This window comes from Zalophus californianus, chromosome 5 (genome assembly GCF_009762305.2).
Source record: "Zalophus californianus isolate mZalCal1 chromosome 5, mZalCal1.pri.v2, whole genome shotgun sequence".
Taxonomy (NCBI): domain Eukaryota; kingdom Metazoa; phylum Chordata; class Mammalia; order Carnivora; family Otariidae; genus Zalophus; species Zalophus californianus.
The window spans coordinates 26,115,537-26,133,780 of NC_045599.1; the positions used below are offsets into that span (position 1 = coordinate 26,115,537).

Consider the following 18,244-nt stretch of genomic DNA (forward strand, 5'->3'; position numbering starts at 1 on the left):
TGTCACAAAAATAGATGAACTGAGTTTGTGAAAATTTTACAAAACAAAATAGAATCCTAATAGATCTCAATAACCCATTCTTTTGGGAAACATCTTTACTCTTTCTTATACTTATTTTAGCATTTAACATCTTAGGTAATCATCAGAAAAGAAGGCACCAAAACCCTGGACCACAATGATACGAGGTTATTTAAAAGTGTATATGTGAAAATGTAAAAATAGGGTTAAAATTGAATGGATACTTATAATTCTTCACAAAGATGTCCCCGTTCAAGTGCATGCTTGACCGTCTTTGGGCTGTCCTAGCTATGTCACTCTTTAGGCACTGGGAACGTACTTTAAGACCAACTGGGCTATGACCACAAGGTTCAGGAAGTAATGTGGGTATGGAACCATTCACAATCTGTACACCTTCATATTTACTCAGGAAATTTTTTCATCTCAGTGGCATAACAAACTAGGTCTTCTGTCGCCCCAGATCAGTTCAGGTTGGCAGTTCTTGGTCATCATGTGGACTTTTTTAAAAATCACTGAGTAGTAGCAGTATGCAAGAGCTAAACTCTTGAGTTTCTGGTTTTTCCTTTGACTCCATTAGAAATTAATTTATTGTACTAATTTATAATTAAGAATTTAGAATTTTTCAGAAATCAGGTTGATAGCTTTTTTTTTTTTAAGATTAAATACAAGTTTTATTGTTTCAGAGGTGTCAACAAAAATAGGTAGGGAGCCAGTACCTGCCACAGGAGTTGTAATCCATTCGTAATAGTAGCAGCAATAAACTGGTTAGCAGCTTTTTTACTATAAACCCATGTAGTATTTGGCTGAGTGGTCTCCTTCCTTCCTTTCCATCATTTAACTTTTTATTTTGAAATAATTTTAGGCTTACAGAAAAATTACAAAAATAATACAGAGAATTCACCTATACCCTTCACCCTGCTTTTCTTGATGTTCAGAATTTATATAACCATAAATAAGTTATCAAAATCAAGAAATAAACATTTGTGTGTCACTGTTAACCACAAAGCATATTAGAATTTCAGCAGTCTTTCCATTAATGTTTTTCTGTTTCAGGACCCAACCCAGGATCCCACATGGCATCTAGTTATTTCTCCTTAGGTTCCTGCAGTCTTCAGCTCTTCAGAGTCTTTGTCTTTCATGATCTTGACACTTTGGTCAGTATAGTCAGTTAATATATAGAAAATCTCTCAGTTTGGCAAACATCACAGTAATACAGCAGTCCCTCTTATCTGTGCTTTCCCTCTCTACTGTTTCTGTTACCTGAGGTCAACTGTGGTCCAGAAGCAGATGATCCTCCTGACCTGTCATTATGTTAACAGTAGCCCAACTTGAAGTCACAAGGCCTACATCATTCTCCTCACTTCTTGTCATCATATAGGCGTTTTATAATATAACATCACCTTAGGAGGGAGGGAGGGTACAGTACAATGAGATATTTTTTAAAATTTTATTTATTTGAGAGAGAGAGAGCACACGTGCACACTTGAGTGGGGGGAGGGGCAGGGGGAGAGAATCTCAAGCAGACTCCCCACTGGCGCAGACCCTGACTCGGGGTTCGATCCCACGACCCATGAGATCATGACCTGAACTGAAATCACCAGTCATACAATGCACCAACTAAGCCACTCAGGTGCCCCTGTACAATAAGATGTTTTGAGAGAGACCATAATCACGTAACTTGTATTACAGTATATTGTCATTGTTTAATTATTAGTATTGTTAATCTCTGTGCCTAATTTATAAACTCTATCGCAGATATGCCTATAGGAAAAAACGGCATATATAAGGTTTGGTACTATCCATGATTTCAGGCATCCACTGGGTGTCTTGGAATATATCCCCTGGGGATCGGCGTGGCGGCGGGGAGACTATTGTAATTATTGTAAGCAGGATCTACCATTGGATACTGAAAAATCAGTGGGCAAAAGTTTGAGGAGAAGCAAGATATTGACATAGTCCCAGTATATTTCTCCTAAGATCATTATTAATTACAAAGACAAAAATAGTAACCTTATAGTGGATAAAGCTGCTGACACCATGTTAGCCAAGTGAGTAAGATTAACATCTCCAGTATTAAAATATAATGACATCATGTGTCCACTTATATGATGCCTGAGAAGGATACAATCACTTATGATACTCTTGCCAAAAATGTATAACCTCCGTTTCATGATAAGAAAACATTAGAGAGCTTATTTTTAATTGTGTGTTCTCTGTTTAGGCAAAGTATAATTGATTTGAAGGAGAAGGACATACCAGAATTAAGAAACAAACTGCAGAATGTCAATAGAGACATACAGCACTTAAAGAATGACATAGAGGAACAGGAAACACTCTTGGGCACAATAATGCCTGAAGAAGAAAGTGCTAAAGTCTGCCTGACAGATGTTACAATTATGGAGAGGTTCCAGGTAAGTTTATTGTAGTTGAAGGCCAAATAAAACTTGTTTCATGGTGGTTTGAATGTGAAATGTGAGAGTGGTAAAAACAAACAGATAGTATATAGGTATAGGTTGAGTTTAGAGTTCCCTGTCCTGAATTGCAGATAGTCTGAGGGGAGTACTGCTTAGTTTATGTTTCTGGGTTTGGATTGTTTATTCATAAATACGAGAATTAAGAAATGTCCTGTTTGTTTTCATTTTTAGTTGGTTTCCTTTTGTTTATATATTTAAATTATTAAAATTCATTTTATTCTTTTAAACTTTGTTAAAATTAAATCTGAAATTTGTAACTACAAATTCAGATTTTAAAATAATAGCAGTTTTTAAAGATACTGAATAATGATAATGTAAGTTTGTTAAAGGAAATAACTTTGTTTTATTCTTAAGATGGAACTTAAAGATGTTGAAAGAAAAATTGCACAACAAGCAGCTAAGCTGCAAGGACTAGATTTGGATAGAACTGTTCAACAAGTAAACCAGGAAAAACAAGAAAAGCAACACAAATTAGATACAGGTAATATAGTCTGTTTCTTCATGTAACCATAAAGACTTCAACATCCCAGCATATGCTTTTTAATCATAAATTTTATATCTGTTATGTGGACAAGGAACTGTCTTTCTTCCAGTTCATAGTATATTCACCCTCTTTTCTCAAAGCCTCATTTATTTCCTTGCTTTGCACAAAAGATTTGGAATGATGGGAGATTTTGAATGATGGATATCTGATGAGCTCTACTCTTTCTTAGTCATACCTACCCTGTGGTCCCATGGGTGGCCAGGAGGGGTTCTGTAGCACTTTTCTTGCAGTGGGTGGGACCCATGGAAGCTGAGCCTTTGTGAATTCCATAGAGCTATAAAAATGGAAGCTAGCTGTCCGTAGTATTTTCTGTATCCTTTAGTCACTGTGAATGTTTTTGTGTAGTTTCCAGTAAGATGGAATTGAATCGTAAGCTTATACAGGACCAGCAGGAACAGATTCAACACCTAAAAAGTACAACAAATGAACTTAAATCAGAGAAACTTCAGATATCTACTAATTTACAACGTCGTCAGCAGCTAGAGGAGCAGACTGTGGAATTATCCACTGAAGTTCAGTCCTTATTCAGAGAGATAAAGGTAAGAACATTCATACAAAACTGTTTTTTTTTAATCTTTTTTTTTTTTTAAGTAAATGGGCTCCGTGCTCAACGTGGGCTTAAACTCACAACCCTGAGATCACGTGTCTCATGCTCTACTGACTGTGTCAGCCAGGAGCCCCACATACCTGTTTTTTAAATTAGTTCAGATATGTGAAATGCTCCTTATTGGTGTAGTGACTAAAACTGTGGTTATTGTGAGGATTAAATAAAAAATAGTATAATTTTTTTTGTGTGTGGTTCCTTTACCTGTTAGTACGTTTTGACAAAACGTACTAACAGGTAAAGAGTCTGAGAAGATTTTGGCTGTAATAAGGAAGAATTGGCTGCCTGGTTAATTAGTGAACTTCCGTTACTGGGGGTGGTCAGGTGACTGGTTGACTACTTATAAGGAGTCCTGTTTGTATGGGATATTTGTCTTACCTGCAGATACTGTATCCGTGGCAGATACTGCCTCTCAGTCTTAGCACTTTTTCTGTTTGATTCCAGGTGTAGTCTCAGAATCCTTCCCACTGTAGTAAGCAGGCTTTGAGTTACTACATGGAATGGAAACCATTTGGCATCCCTCATCTAGATTAATCACATCTAAGACCAAATCAAATTTTTGAACAGTTTTAGAAATAACAATCTTATCTAGCTTTTCATAATTATAAACATTCAGTGAGCACTAAGTATATTACTGAATCTGTCATTAATTACTGTAAATGTTACAGAAGTAGTTAGAGTATGATATGAAATAGTAATATCTTACACTTGTATAATTTTTTTACTCTTTATAAAGCCCTTTGACATTAACAGTTCAGTGTCTCAGTAACCCTGTTGAGGTATGTGATTTAGTCCCCTTTTTATAAAAAAGACATTGAGACAAATGCTTCATGTCTTAGCCAAGGGCATGCAGCTAGTAGGAGCAGGGTTTATTTGCAAGTAGCTCTTAAATGTCTATCACATTTGACTTCATACCACACCATACCTCTTCTTCAGTATGAATACAAAAATACACCTACCCTGAAATAATGCTAAGGAATTGTTTCTCCTTTTATGGGTTCGTCAAATAGTCATTATCTTAGCTCGAGTATCATTGTTCTCTATAGTGGTAATCGGGTAATTATGCTCTAGAGATGTTATAAGCCTGAACAGTGTAGACTCCTGATTAGTAAAATAGTTTGTCAGTTCAGAGCCCCTTTCCTTCCAAAATAGGTGTGGGCACACCAACATCAACGTACCAGTACGTTTTTATACCATGAAATCTGTACTTAGCCCTTAGCAAACTCAGCTGAAGGACAAAGTGTCCTGTATCATCATATTCCCGTCTGTAAAAGAGAGGCCTGAACTGAACCTTTTCTTCGGTCACACAGAGCTGACATGTGCCCCTACAAACTCGTAAACACTTACACCTGAAGCCACATGCTCATATAATTAGGGGCACGTGGCCTGGGTCAGGAACCAAGTTAGTGGGGATGCAGCACAGCATGGAGGTTAGAGAAAGAGTCTGGAGGTGGATGGGGCTCGGGCGCCGGGTCCTTCATTGACTGGCTGTCGTGATCCCAAATAAACGGATCTGAAAGAGGGATGAAAATGATGGTAGGGCTCCTCATAGGGTTCTTGGAAAAAGCAGATGAGTTAATTTTTAAAGCCTGACACATAGAAAGTGCTTTTATTATGACTATAAAGTCTGACATCTGAAATAAGATAATGGAATATAAGGCGCTACGTTTTGTATTTTTAGGATGCTAAAGAGCAGTTAAGCCCTTTAGAAACAACATTGGAGAAGTTGCAGCAGGAAAAAGAAGAATTAATCAACAAAAAAAATAAAAGCAACAAAATAGCCCAGGATAAAGTAAGATTTCATTTATATTTTTATTATCAAATACATATATTAAACTTAATGTTCAGAGAACCATGTTGGACACTAGTATTTCATATGAAATTAAAAACATGGTAAGGTAAATAGCATTTTCAGATTTGTGACATATTAGACATTAAAAATTCTTGTTAGAATAAAGATTAATTGCAACGACATGATGGAACTAGAGGGTATTATGCTAAGCGAAATAAGTCAGTCACAGAAAGAATTATCATATGATCTCACTGATAGTGGAATTTAAGAAACAAGGCAGAGGATCATAGGGGAAATGAGGAAAAAATGAAACAAGATGAAACCAGAGAGGGAGACAAACCATTAAGAGACTCTTAATCTCAGGAAACAAACTGAGGGTTGCTGGAGTGGAGGGTGGGAGGGATGGGGTGGGGTGGCTGGGTGATGGACACTGGGGAGGGTATGTGCTATGGTGAGCGCTGTGAACTGTGTAAGACTGATGAGTCACAGACCTGTACCCCTGAAACAAATAATACATTACATGTTAAACAATTATTTTTTTAAAAAAAGAATAAAGATTAAAATTATTTTGCTTCTTATCCAAAAAAGAAGTTGAGAAGAGAGACTATTTAATCCGGTCCCATAGATGATAAAGGGAATTGTCTCAGATTATAAAATTTGGTGATGTTGGAAAGTGGAACCCAAGACTCCAACTTCCAAGCCACTGTTCCACTGTGCTTGCCTATTAAGTTTTTGTGGGTTTTTTGCCTATTAAGTTTTTGTTACCTTAATATGTATTTCCTTGGCAATAAATCTTCTCAAATGCCCTGGTCCCAACCAGTGTATAAACATTAGAATTAAATATTAAAATAAATATTTTTCCACAGATGAATGATACCAAAGAAAAGGTTAAAACTATTCATGCTTATATGAAAGACATTGAGAATTATATTCAAGATGGGAAGGATGACTATAAGAAGGTAATTTAAAATTTAAAATTATTTATTTGTTCATACTTTTCTTTTTTGTGCTTAAAGAATATTCTTTTTTGTAGCAAAAAGAAAACGAACTTAATAAAGTAATAGCTCAACTAAGTGAATGCGAGAGACACAAAGAAGATATAAATAAAGAAATGGGAATCATGAGACAAGATATTGATACACAGAAGGTGGGTCTTTTTTGCTAGTGGCTTATGATATCACTTATACCAGTAACATTCTTCTGTTTATGTTTTAATTTCTACTTTTGTTTTCAATAGATCCATTGAGTAGAAATGCACACAGTAGAGAAAAGCAATTCTAATACCAGTATGTTTTTATACTTTTATGTTTTATACTTTTCTTCCTTTTTTCCAATTTTATTTTTAATAAAAGACCCATTTGGTAAAAGTGTAAACATAAAAGGTTTTATTTCTTTAGTTTAGAGAGAGCGTGAGCAGGGTAGAGGAGGAACAGAGAGAGAGGGGAGAGAGAATCTTAAGCAGGCTCCATGTCCAGCATGGAGCCCAGTGCCGGGCTTGAGCTCATGTGCCTGAGATCATGACCTGAGCCAAAACCAAGAGTCAGGTACTTAACTGACTGAGCCACCCAGGCACCGCAAAGCTAATTTTAAATATAAATATTTAAACAAAGAGAGTTTAAATTAAAATTCTCCCTCCCCTTCTGCCTATTCTCAGCTCACTCCTAGATGTCATTACTGTTAACGGTTTTTTGTTTGTTCTTAAAGAAGTTTCTTACTCATATCAGCAGGTAGATAGATCAATAATATATCTGTGTATATGTGTATATTTACTTTTATGCATGAGATATACCATTCATATTCTGCACCTTGCTTTTTTCACTTAATGCAATTTGATCTTATATATCAAGTCAACTCACAGATCCACCACGTTCTTTTTTTTTTTAAATAATTTTGTATACTTATATTAAGAGTTCATGACTTTTTTTTTTTAAGATTTTATTTATTTATTTGACAGAGCACAGGCAGGGTGAGTAGTAGTGGGAGAGGGAGAAGAAGGCTCTCCGCTGAGCAGGGAGCCCGATGCAGGGCTCAGTCCCAGGACCCTGGGATCATGACCTGAGCTGAAGGCAGACGCTTAACTGAGCCACCCAGGCGCCCCCACCACGTTCTTTTTAATGATCATGAAATACTCCGTTTTGTGGGTGTGCCACAAGTTGATCACTTTTTTCTTACTGCAGATGGTGGCAATGAATATCCTACATATATCTCTATTTTTTTCTCACTTTCTTTTCTTTCTTAATGTAAGATAAATTCACACAAAACAAGGATGGAGGTATAATAATCCTAAAAGTTGTAAGTAAAATATCTGTATATTTCCAGTCATTTTTCAGTTGATTCCTATATCATTTTCCCTATTAAGGAAATTAATTTCTACTAGTATAATTAGAATCATATTGAGAAATTATCTTCATCATTCCTTTACACCATTTCTCTATTCCTGCTGTTATTAACAAAATTTGCTATATGAACACTTTAATCATTTAGTTATAAATGCTGGTTTAAAATCTGTTTGAAGATTAGCCATATCAGCTGTCTGCAGGGCCCTGGCCATAGTGCCAGGTATTTCAAATATATGAATATTAGAAGTAAATTTCTGCCATCCAGGGGTGCCTGGCTGGCTCAGTTGGTGGAGCATGCGGGTCTTGAGCTCGGGGTTGTGAGTTCAAGCCCCATGATGGGTGTAGAGATTACTTACAAATAAAAAATCTTTTTTTTGTAAGATTTTTATTTTTTATTTTTTTTTAGCATTTATTTGAGAGAGAGCGCGCACATGAGTGGGAGGGGCAGAGGGAGAGAAGATCTCAAGCAGACTCCCACAATGAGCGCGGAGCCCACTGCAGGGCACAATCTCACGTCCCTGAGGTCGTCACGCTTGACCTGAGCTGAAATCATGAGTCAGACATTTAACCAACTGTGCCACCCAGGCACCCCAAGTTCTTTTTTTTTTTTTTTAAGTTATCTCTACACCCAGCATGGGGCTCGAATTCATAATCCCGAGATCAAGAGTCACCTGCTCCACTGACTTAGCCAGCCAGGTGCCCCCCAAAAATAAAATCTTAAAAAAAAGAAAAAAATCTCTGCCATCTAATAAATGCTGAGTGACTGTAAATTTATGATGGCATGTATAACGAGATAGTTATTCCTCACTTATATGTGGGTTGCCTATTTAAAATCACAGTCTGTAAATCATTAATGTCTCTCCATGTATATAAACATACACAGAGATCATTAAGATTTATCCATCTGTGACCCTTTACAAGTTGATGGTCTAAACTTCGTGGATCTGAATATATTAGTTCACTTTTGTAATCTGCCTTGTTCTAGAAATTATTTAATAAGTTACATACATAGAGCAATGCCAAATAACATTTTAATTTAGTGGGAAAATGAGACAATACGAAAATAAGGATAAGAAGGTAAAACCAGGGGGTGCCTGAGTGGCTCAGTCGTTAAGCGTCTGCCTTCGGCTCAGGTCAGGATCCCAGGGTCCTGGGATCGAGCCCCGCATCGGGCTCCCTGCTCCACGGGAAGCCTGCTTTTCCCTCTCCCACTCCCCCTGCTTGTGTTCCCTCTCTCTCTGTGTTTCTCTCTGTCAAATAAATAAAATCTTTAAAAAAAAAAAAAGGTAAAACCAGGAGAGTAGTAAGTATATAAAATGTAGCCCATGAAATGTGATACGCTTGCTAAAGATTCTAGTAGTCACATGAAGATAGGAAGTCACAATTAGTTAAGATTTACATTGTTCAGAGCTGAAAGGAAACCAGTTACCCATATTAAAGACCAGAGAAAAATGTTTCCTGTAGACATTCATGGAAAGGAGTACACTGTGTAGATTAATAACACTATGTCTTTAACAAACCTCATAGGGCTTTTTCTTTTCTTTTCTTCCCCCCGCCCCCCACAGTGTGTTGCAGCATCTTTTTTTTATCTTCCCTTAATGAGGTTCTTCAGCAGGTCGTGTGATTGAAGCCTAAAATAAATGTTGGAGTGTTTTAGGGAGCAGAGGTTAGCTAGAGGCACGCATCAGAATCACCTGGGTTTATCACTCCTAGGTATACAACCAAGAAAATTTTAAACGTGTTCACATAAAAACTTGTGCAAGAGTATTCATAGCAGCATTATTCACATTAGTTAAAATATGGAAACAGCCCATATGGTTATCAACTGATGAATGGATCAGTGTGGTATATCCATTATGTATTAGGTTCTCCAGAGCAACAGAACCCAACAGGATATATACATATACACAAATTTATATAAAGAAGTTTATTATAAGGAATTGGCTCACATGATTATGGAGGCTAAGCACTCCCAAGATCTGTAGTTGGCAAGATGGAGACTCAGGGGAGCTGATGGTATAGTTCTAGTCTGAGTTTCAAGGTCTGAGAACTAGGAGACCGAGGTTTCGGTTCAAGGCCAAAGGCAGGAAAAGACCACTGTTCCAGCTCATACATTCAGGCAGGAGCAGTTACCTCTTACTCGGTGTTTTTGTTCTCTTCATGTTGTTATCAGTTGATATGAGGCTCACCCACATTAGGGAGGGCAGCCTGTTTTAGTCGTTCTCCCAAATCAGATGTTAATTTTATTCAGAAATACCCTCCAGGACACACTCAGAATAATGTTCAACCAAATGTCTGGGCACACTGTGGCCCATCCGAGTTGACGTGTAACATTAACCATCACATCGTAAAAGGGAATATTATACAGCCATGAAAAGGAATGAAATAGTGATACATGCTACAACATGGCTAAACCTTGAAAACATGCTACGTGATGAAAGAATCTAATCACAAATGACCACATACTGTATGATTCGATTTATATGAAATGTGAGTATCCAAAGGGACAAAAAGCAAATTAGTGTTGCTAGGGGTTAAGGGAAGGAGAGAGAAAGGGAATAGATTGCTAATGTGTACTTGGTTTCTTTTGGGGGTGTTAAATGTTCTGGGATCAGTGGTGATGGTTGCACAACCTGTGAATATACTAACCTCTGAATTACACACTTTAAAATGGTGAACTTTATGGTATATGAATTATATCTCAATTTAAAAAAAATCACCTGGGCTATTAAAAATATACATGTTTATGTCTCCATTACAGGCCAATAAGTCAGAATCTCTGGGGCAAGGGCAGAAGCAACTATGCCTTGTTAAAGTTCCCCAGGGGTTCTGATGTAACATCACTGAGCCAGAGCATTGCAGAACTTTCAGGCCATCCTCTGTAATTAATAGGGCTTTTTTCCCAGCTGGACCTGGTAGATCTTGAACTGCAGTCAATTCAGTGTGCTACTCCATCACAGTCACCTAGAATGCAGCTAATTTTTAGGTTTGCTTTAGGTACCCCACTGCATACGTTAGCTGTCATCTGAGCTAAATATTTTGAGCCTAACAGTACCTTCTTTACATGCTTGACTCTACTAAATTTAGTCCACAGAATAAGAAATTTAGAAGTTGAATAATCTCCTTCATTTTTTAGATAAAAGGAACTGGAGGTGACCTGCCTTGCCTGAGGTCACAAAAGTAGTGAGTAACAGAAGTAGACCTAACATTGCCAGATTGCTAGTATTACGTACAGAAAAACAATTCTGTTGTATTTTAACTATCTCTGGCTTTCTTCTTTCTCTGATGCTTTGTATTTTGTAGACTATAATTGGAATTCTCACTGCTTAAAGTACAAGGACAGATTTGATCCAAAAAAGCATTTCACTATCAATTACTGAGCTAGGCACTGTATTGATTACTTTACATACAGGTTCACTCATTTAATCTTCACATCAGCATTATATCACAGGTGGTATTATAGTCACCATTTATACAAGTAAACAGGCTCAGAATTTAAGCTAATTTGCCCAAAGTCATCAAATTCGAAAGTTGTAATGCTGAGATTTAAGCCTAAGTGTACCTAACTTAAAAACCTGTGCTGTTTAACTACTGTGCTGTATACTGTCTTTCAAAATTATCGTTAAGAGCAACTAGAAGCTGACCAAAAAAAAAGAAAGAAAGAAAGAAATGCGTAGGTTCTGTTCCTAATAAGGAAGAAGTCCAAGTGTAGTCTCCTAGGGAAGACTTTCTGAGAGTGACAGCAGCTGCAGTGGTACATTAGGTTGCCTGGCAACAAAAGGACATTTATAACCATATCATTTCAGTTACTTTTAACCGCTTGTAATAATGCCCTTTAATAGATGTGTTGTATGTATTTGTATTACTGTTTGCAGGAAAACTGAAAGTGACCTTAATGACAGTTTAAAAAAAACAAAACAAAACCTCAAAATAGTGATGCATAGATGGGCAAGGTTAAGCATGTGACAGAAGTGCTTGGCTTCCCTTCTTCTGACCCACCTCCCAAATCCTTATTCCTTAGTAATTCCTGTTCCATTACTGTTGGCAGCAAGATTCTGCCAAAGATCTTCCCCTCCCTCCCACTTCCCATAACACTGGGTTTATTTCAGTTGGAAGGGTTATTACAGGAGGGTCCTGGCCTCCTCTTTGAGAAGTCTGGACTCTGAACTTGGGATGAGTTTTCTATATTCGGACTTTTATGAGCCAAATCTATTTCTGCAGGCAATTTTTTTTCTACATTCCAAAGAGTCAACTTATAAACTGTTTCCTATTTGGCTCTTGACAACATAGTTCATAATCACCAGGAAGGTTACTGCAATAATTCTGTTGGTGTTGCTGCTGCTGCATGATTGGGTCTCTTTTTAAGGACAGAACTACTCAGAACCAGTCAACTTCTTATATTTTCAATTCAGTTCAGTGCCCAGGGAAAGTGTCATCAGGTATGTAGATATGTACTATCTTTGTGAAACTTCTGCCTTGTGACTATCATCTGTCAACTTGAAGGTAGAGATCTTATCTGACATACCTAACAGTATCTTAGCCTTGGCACATGTTAAAAGATAAATACAACTAGGGGGAAAAAAATGAGTTGAGACTGATAGTCTCTTGCTCTCTTGTGACCTTTTACATCAGTAAGCTTTATTGTGGGGTTCCTATGCAAGATGATCCCAATGGGGCATAGCCTTTAGTTATATTCTTTTATTTCATCATTTAAATATCTGTTTTGTGTATTTATGGGCTGTCCAGATTATTCCAAGCCTCACCCTGGCTTCTCCCTCTTTTGAGTTTAACCTGATTCTAAGTGAAGGCAGAATTAGTACTACCTTTCAGCAATTGTGTATTATGAATCACATGTTGGTAACTTGATTATTTTTGTTAACCAATTTAATATTATTTAGATACAAGAGAGATGGCTACAGGATAACCTTACTTTAAGAAAAAGAAATGAGGAACTAAAAGAAGTTGAAGAAGAAAGAAAACAGCATTTGAAGGAAATGGGTCAAATGCAGGTTTTACAAATGAAGAAGTATGTTTTTTAAAGGAGTCTTTAGTTTAAATAAAGTGTTTTTATTGAATTGTGAAGAATATTCAATACGTATTTTTAAAAAAGAATTTTAGCGTAAATGTCCCTTGAGACTTACAGGAAGGTGGACAGAGTTTTTATACAACCATATGTCATGCTTTACGAATTGAATTACTGAAGAAGTGGTATAGAATTTGTAGTCCTACTGCACTGATGGGCAGGATTAAATACGCAAAGTCCCAGATTTCTGCTAGCCTGCTTCACAAGATAATGGTATCAAGCGTAAAGAGCACATACGGCCTGTGGACCGTGCCTGGGTCCCAGCTTGTACAGTCTCTAATACTGCCGGTGGACTTACTGCCAGAGTGATCTATCACTGGGGACCCATTGTGGATGGTCCCAGTTGTAATCGCAGGCCAACCAGAGCCGCTTTTTTTGTGTGTATTAGTCTGTTGCTTCTTCCATCTAGTTTTATTGATACTTACTTTAGTTGCCACCTTTCTGCTACAGCAGAAATGATTTTGTTCTTGCCTTGTGTGCCTTAGAGTTGCCTTAGGAATTCTCTAAGGAACTGGTTGATGCTAAGGCACTAGACTGGTATAAAAGGCTGTACCAGCCAAATAGATTTTTGAACCACCTTAGCTAAAATAGGCCATTTGTTCAGCCACTTCTTACAGATTTTTCATTTGTTTTCTTGACTTGACTTTAAACCTGAGTCAAAGAATGCTTAAGTTTTTTTAAAGGATGTTGTAATGAAATTTTAATCTACTTTATAAGACCTAACAAATGGTTTACTCTTATGTTATTGTAAGTACTCTTGGTTTAGCTGTTTAAAAATCTCTTTCATATATTGAAGAAATCAGACTTTATAACTGAAAGAGCTCTTCATCTTCAGTCTCATTTCTAAAGCATTAGGACATTGAGATCCAGAAAAAAATCCACAAGAAATTATGACGAAAGCCTGGAATGTGACCTAGATATCCTCGCTCCCAAGCCTGAGCTCTTTAACATTGTAATGTTAGTGCTCTCAGTGGGAACTTGAAAGAGTGAAGCTTTTAGAAGATACAATTGAAACAACTTATTCTTTGCTACTGAAGACCAAAACCAGATATTTTTAAATTTCTTCTATGTTTGGTACATAGCGATGATTTTTTATATTCATTCAGACTACTAAGTACAACTCCTCTTTTTCAAATCTGTCCTCAACTAGAATGCAACAGAAATGTCAACAAAACAGATAATAAGGCCCGTTCTGTATGGATGTCCATAAACTGTGGAGTGTTGCTTAATAAGAGGGTGCTTAATAAGTAATTGTTAAATGAATAAGATTTTTAAAGCACACAAATCTGTATTATCTCCCTAGTTACCAGAAATGTTTGTGTATTTTACTTTTTTTGGTCATTATTATGCTTATACTTGTGCAGGTGAAATTTTGTTTTCATAGAGTACAAACCTTTACTAAGTATTACCACAGAAACTAATAGTTGGAGATGAAATTGTATTTTGTCTTTGATGTATTGTGAACAGAATGATGACACCTATCACTCAGTAACTTCTCAGCATTGGTAATTGTGCACTCTCAGTTCACAATCAGAAATTTGTGAATTTATAATTTAATCACCAAGAGTACTTTTTTTAGGTTTGTCTAAAAGTGAGGACGTTGCTCAGTGTTCATGTGTCATGAGAGTTCCTTGTTCAGCACACAGAAATCAGCTGTTCACAAATCTGGATGCTTCAGAGATTTGGGAAGCAAGAAATTTTTCTTTAGTACTAAAGCCTTAAATAAAAAGCAAGGAGAGACTTACTGTATGTCTAGAGAGATCTGGGCTTTTCCACTTCAGGCTGCTAAAAGCTAAAAATGGTCCTTAATTGTCATGTTTACCTTTTATAGTGAACATCAGAAGTTGGAAGAAAAAATAGACAATATAAAAAGAAATCACAGTTTGGCAATAGGGCGACAGAAAGGTTATGAGGAAGAAATTATTCATTTTAAGAGAGAACTTCGAGAACCTCAGTTTCGGGATGCGGAGGAAAAGTACAGGGAAATGATGATTGTTATGAGAACAACAGAGCTTGTGAACAAGGATCTGGACATTTATTATAAGACCCTTGATCAGTAAGTATTGGACCGGGGATTTGGTTCCCACTGAAGTCAGTATCAGCTAGCATATTTTAGTCATATTTTCCTCTTTTTTTTTTTTACTTTTTAAATATAGTTAATATATATCAAAGAATGGGAAAATATGTGGTGTGTATATACACACATGCGTGCTTACTTAAGTTATGAAGTTAAGCTTCACAGCATGTTAATCTTAAGGCGTACTCTTGATACCACCCTGCAGAGCCATTCCCATTCCAAGAACTCTTCCATTGTCACTAACGGGGATCCACTTAGATGCTGCTGCTCCTCATTTCTGCCTTCTGCCATCCCCTCCTCCCTATAACCACTGACACAGACTTTTGCTTTCTGTGCTTTGGGGGGAAAAAAAAATAATATGTAGGGTTTTGTTTTATTTTTTGAGCTTTTAAAAACAGTATTCTGTGTACTTTTCTAGGAATTCCCTTTTTTGTTTTGTTTTTATATACTCATGTTGCTTAGAGCTATAGTTCATTCATTTTCACTGATGTACAGAATTCTGTCGTGGGAGTATACCATACTGTACGGCATATGGTCTACTAATACAACGTTTGCTGCTAGGAACATTCTGCTGAGGTCTTCTGGAGCAAAGGTGTGTAAGAGATTCTCTAGGGTGTATGTACACGTAAAACCTTTTGCACTCAATTTTACAAGATAATGTCAAATTGTCTTCCAAGATAGTTTTACTAATCTGCACTGCTAGCAAAATATAAGGGTTTTCTCTGATGCATCCTCTGACACCGATTTTGTCAGTTTCCTAATTTTGTGAATCTGGTGGGTGTACAGTGGTAAACCATTGTGGTCTTCATCGGCGATCCCCTGATTTCTAATGATGCTAAACATCTTTTCGTGTTTAATTTTGTTTTTCCTCTTTGAAGCATTTGTGTCTTTCACCCATTTTTAATGTCTTATTGGTGGTGGTACTGATCTGCCTCTGTTCTTTATCTCTTCTGCATCTTAATTCTTTTTTAGTTACATGTATTATAAATATCTTAAGTATTTTATGTTTAGCTTTCCACTGTCTTAACAGTGTCTTTTAATGAACAGATTTGATTTTAAGGTAGTTGAATTTACAAATCTTGTCTAATTAGCTCTTTTTGTGTCTTAAGAAGTCCTGTGCTACTGCTGTTTTTTCTTCTGAAAGTTTTAGTTTTGCTTTTTACATTTAAGTACATTTAAGTATTTAATTCTAAATTGAATTTTCTATACATTGTGAGGTGGGAATCCAGTTTCATTTTTCCCTTGATAACCAGCCATCCTGGCTCTAATTATTGTAACGATCTGCAGTGTCATTTCTGTTATATATCAGAATTCCCTATGTGTGCAGGTTGGTTCTGGGTTTTCTGTTCTGTGTCACTAGTCACTTTGTCTAACTCTTTGCCATTACCGAGACTGTCTTAATTACTACAACCTTATATATTCAACAAATAGCAGAATATTTTTTATTTAGTCTGATCACCTTTGTTTTTTAAAATTGTCCTTTTAATTCATTTTTTCTTTTTCTTTTTTTATTGTTATGTTAATCACCATACATTACATCATTAGTTTTCGATGTAGTGCTCCATGATTCATTGTTTGTGCATAACACCCAGTGCTCCACGCAGAATGTGCCCTCTTTAATACCCATCACCAGGCTAACCCATCCCTCCACCCCCCTCCCCTCTAGAACCCTCCGTTTGTTTTTCAGAGTCCATCGTCTCTTATGGTTCATCTCCCCCTCCGACTTACTCCCCTTCATTTTTCCCCTCCTGCTATCTTCTTCTTCTTTTTTTTTCCTTAACATATATTGCATTATTTGTTTCAGAAGTACAGATCTGTGATTCAACAGTCTTGCACAATTCACAGCGCTCACCACAGCACATACCCTCCCCAATGTCTATCACCCAGCCACCCCATCCCTCCCACCCCCCCACCACTCCAGCAACCCTCAGGTTGTTTCCTGAGATTAAGAATTCCTCATATCAGGGGCACCTGGGTGGCTCAGTCATTAAGCGTCTGCCTTTGGCTCAGGTCGTGATCCCAGGGTTCTGGGATTGAGCCCCACATCGGGTTCCCTGCTCTGCAGGAAGCCTGCTTCTCCCTTTCCCGCTCCCCCTGCTTGTGTTCCTTCTCTCACTGTGTCTCTCTCTGTCAAATAAAGAAAATCTTCAGAAAAATTAAAAAAAAAATTCCTCACATCAGTGAGGTCATATGATACATGTCTTTCTCTGATTGACTTATTTCACTCAGCATAACACCCTCCAGTTCCATCCACGTCGTTGCAAATGGCAAGATCTCATTCCTTTTGATGGCTGCATAATATTCCATTGTGTATATATACCACATCTTCTTTATCCATTCATCTGTCGATGGACATCTTGGCTCTTTCCACAGTTTGGCTATTGTGGGCATTGCTGCTATAAACATCGAAGTGCATGTACCCCTTCGGATCCCTACATTTGTATCTTTGTGCTAAATACCCAGTAGTGCAATTGCTGGATCGTATGGTAGCTCTATTTTCAACTGTTTGAGGAACCTCCATACTGTTTTCCAGAGGGGTTGCACCAGCTTGCATTCCCACCAACAGTGTAGGAGGGTTCCCCTTTCTCCACATCCCCGCCAACATCTGTCGTTTCCTGACTTGTTAATTTTAGCCATTCTGACTGGTGTGAGGTGGTATCTCATTGAGGTTTTGATTTGGATTTCCCTGATGCTGAGCGATGTGGAGCACTTTTTCATATGTCTGTTGGCCATTTGGATGTCTTCTTTGGAAAAATGTCTGTTCATGTCTTGTGCCAATTTCTTGATTGGATTATTTGTTATTTGGGTGTTGAGTTTGAGAAGTTCTTTATAGATTTTGGATACTAGCCCTTTATCTGATACGTCATTTGCAAATATTTTCTCCCATTCTGTCGGTTGTCTTTTGGTTTTGTGGACTGTTTCTTTTGCTGTGCAAAAGCTTTTTATCTTGATGAAATCCCAATAGTTCATTTTTGCCCTTGTTTCCCTTGCCTTTGGCGATGTTCCTAGGAAGAAGTTGCTGGGGCTGAGGTCGAAGAGGTTGCTGCCTGTGTTCTCCTTTAGGATTTTGATGGACTCCTGTCTCACGTTTAGGTCTTTCAACCATTTGGAGTCTATTTTTGTGTGTGGTGTAAGGAAATGGTCCAGTTTCATTCTTCTGCATGTGGCTGTCCAATTTTCCCAACACCATTTGTTGAAGAGACTGTCTTTTTTCCATTGGACATTCTTTCCTGCTTTGTCAAAGATTAGTTGACCATAGAGTTGAGGGTCCATTTCTGGGCTCTCTATTCTGTTCCATTGATCTATGTGTCTG

General features: G+C 37.3%; 1 protein-coding gene across 3 annotated transcripts in view; it reads left to right on the forward strand.

The window, feature by feature from the left end:
• Window positions 1–18,244, forward strand: part of RAD50 (RAD50 double strand break repair protein) — a 91,791-nt gene that overhangs the window by 49,485 nt on the left and 24,062 nt on the right. For all 3 annotated transcript variants that reach the window (XM_027607197.1, XM_027607196.2, XM_027607198.2), the window contains 8 exons: window positions 2,240–2,429; window positions 2,847–2,973; window positions 3,382–3,575; window positions 5,322–5,432; window positions 6,299–6,391; window positions 6,466–6,579; window positions 12,670–12,797; window positions 14,686–14,910. In XM_027607197.1, coding sequence (XP_027462998.1) covers window positions 2,240–2,429; window positions 2,847–2,973; window positions 3,382–3,575; window positions 5,322–5,432; window positions 6,299–6,391; window positions 6,466–6,579; window positions 12,670–12,797; window positions 14,686–14,910 — 1,182 coding nt within the window. The remainder of the gene's footprint in view (window positions 1–2,239; window positions 2,430–2,846; window positions 2,974–3,381; window positions 3,576–5,321; window positions 5,433–6,298; window positions 6,392–6,465; window positions 6,580–12,669; window positions 12,798–14,685; window positions 14,911–18,244) is intronic.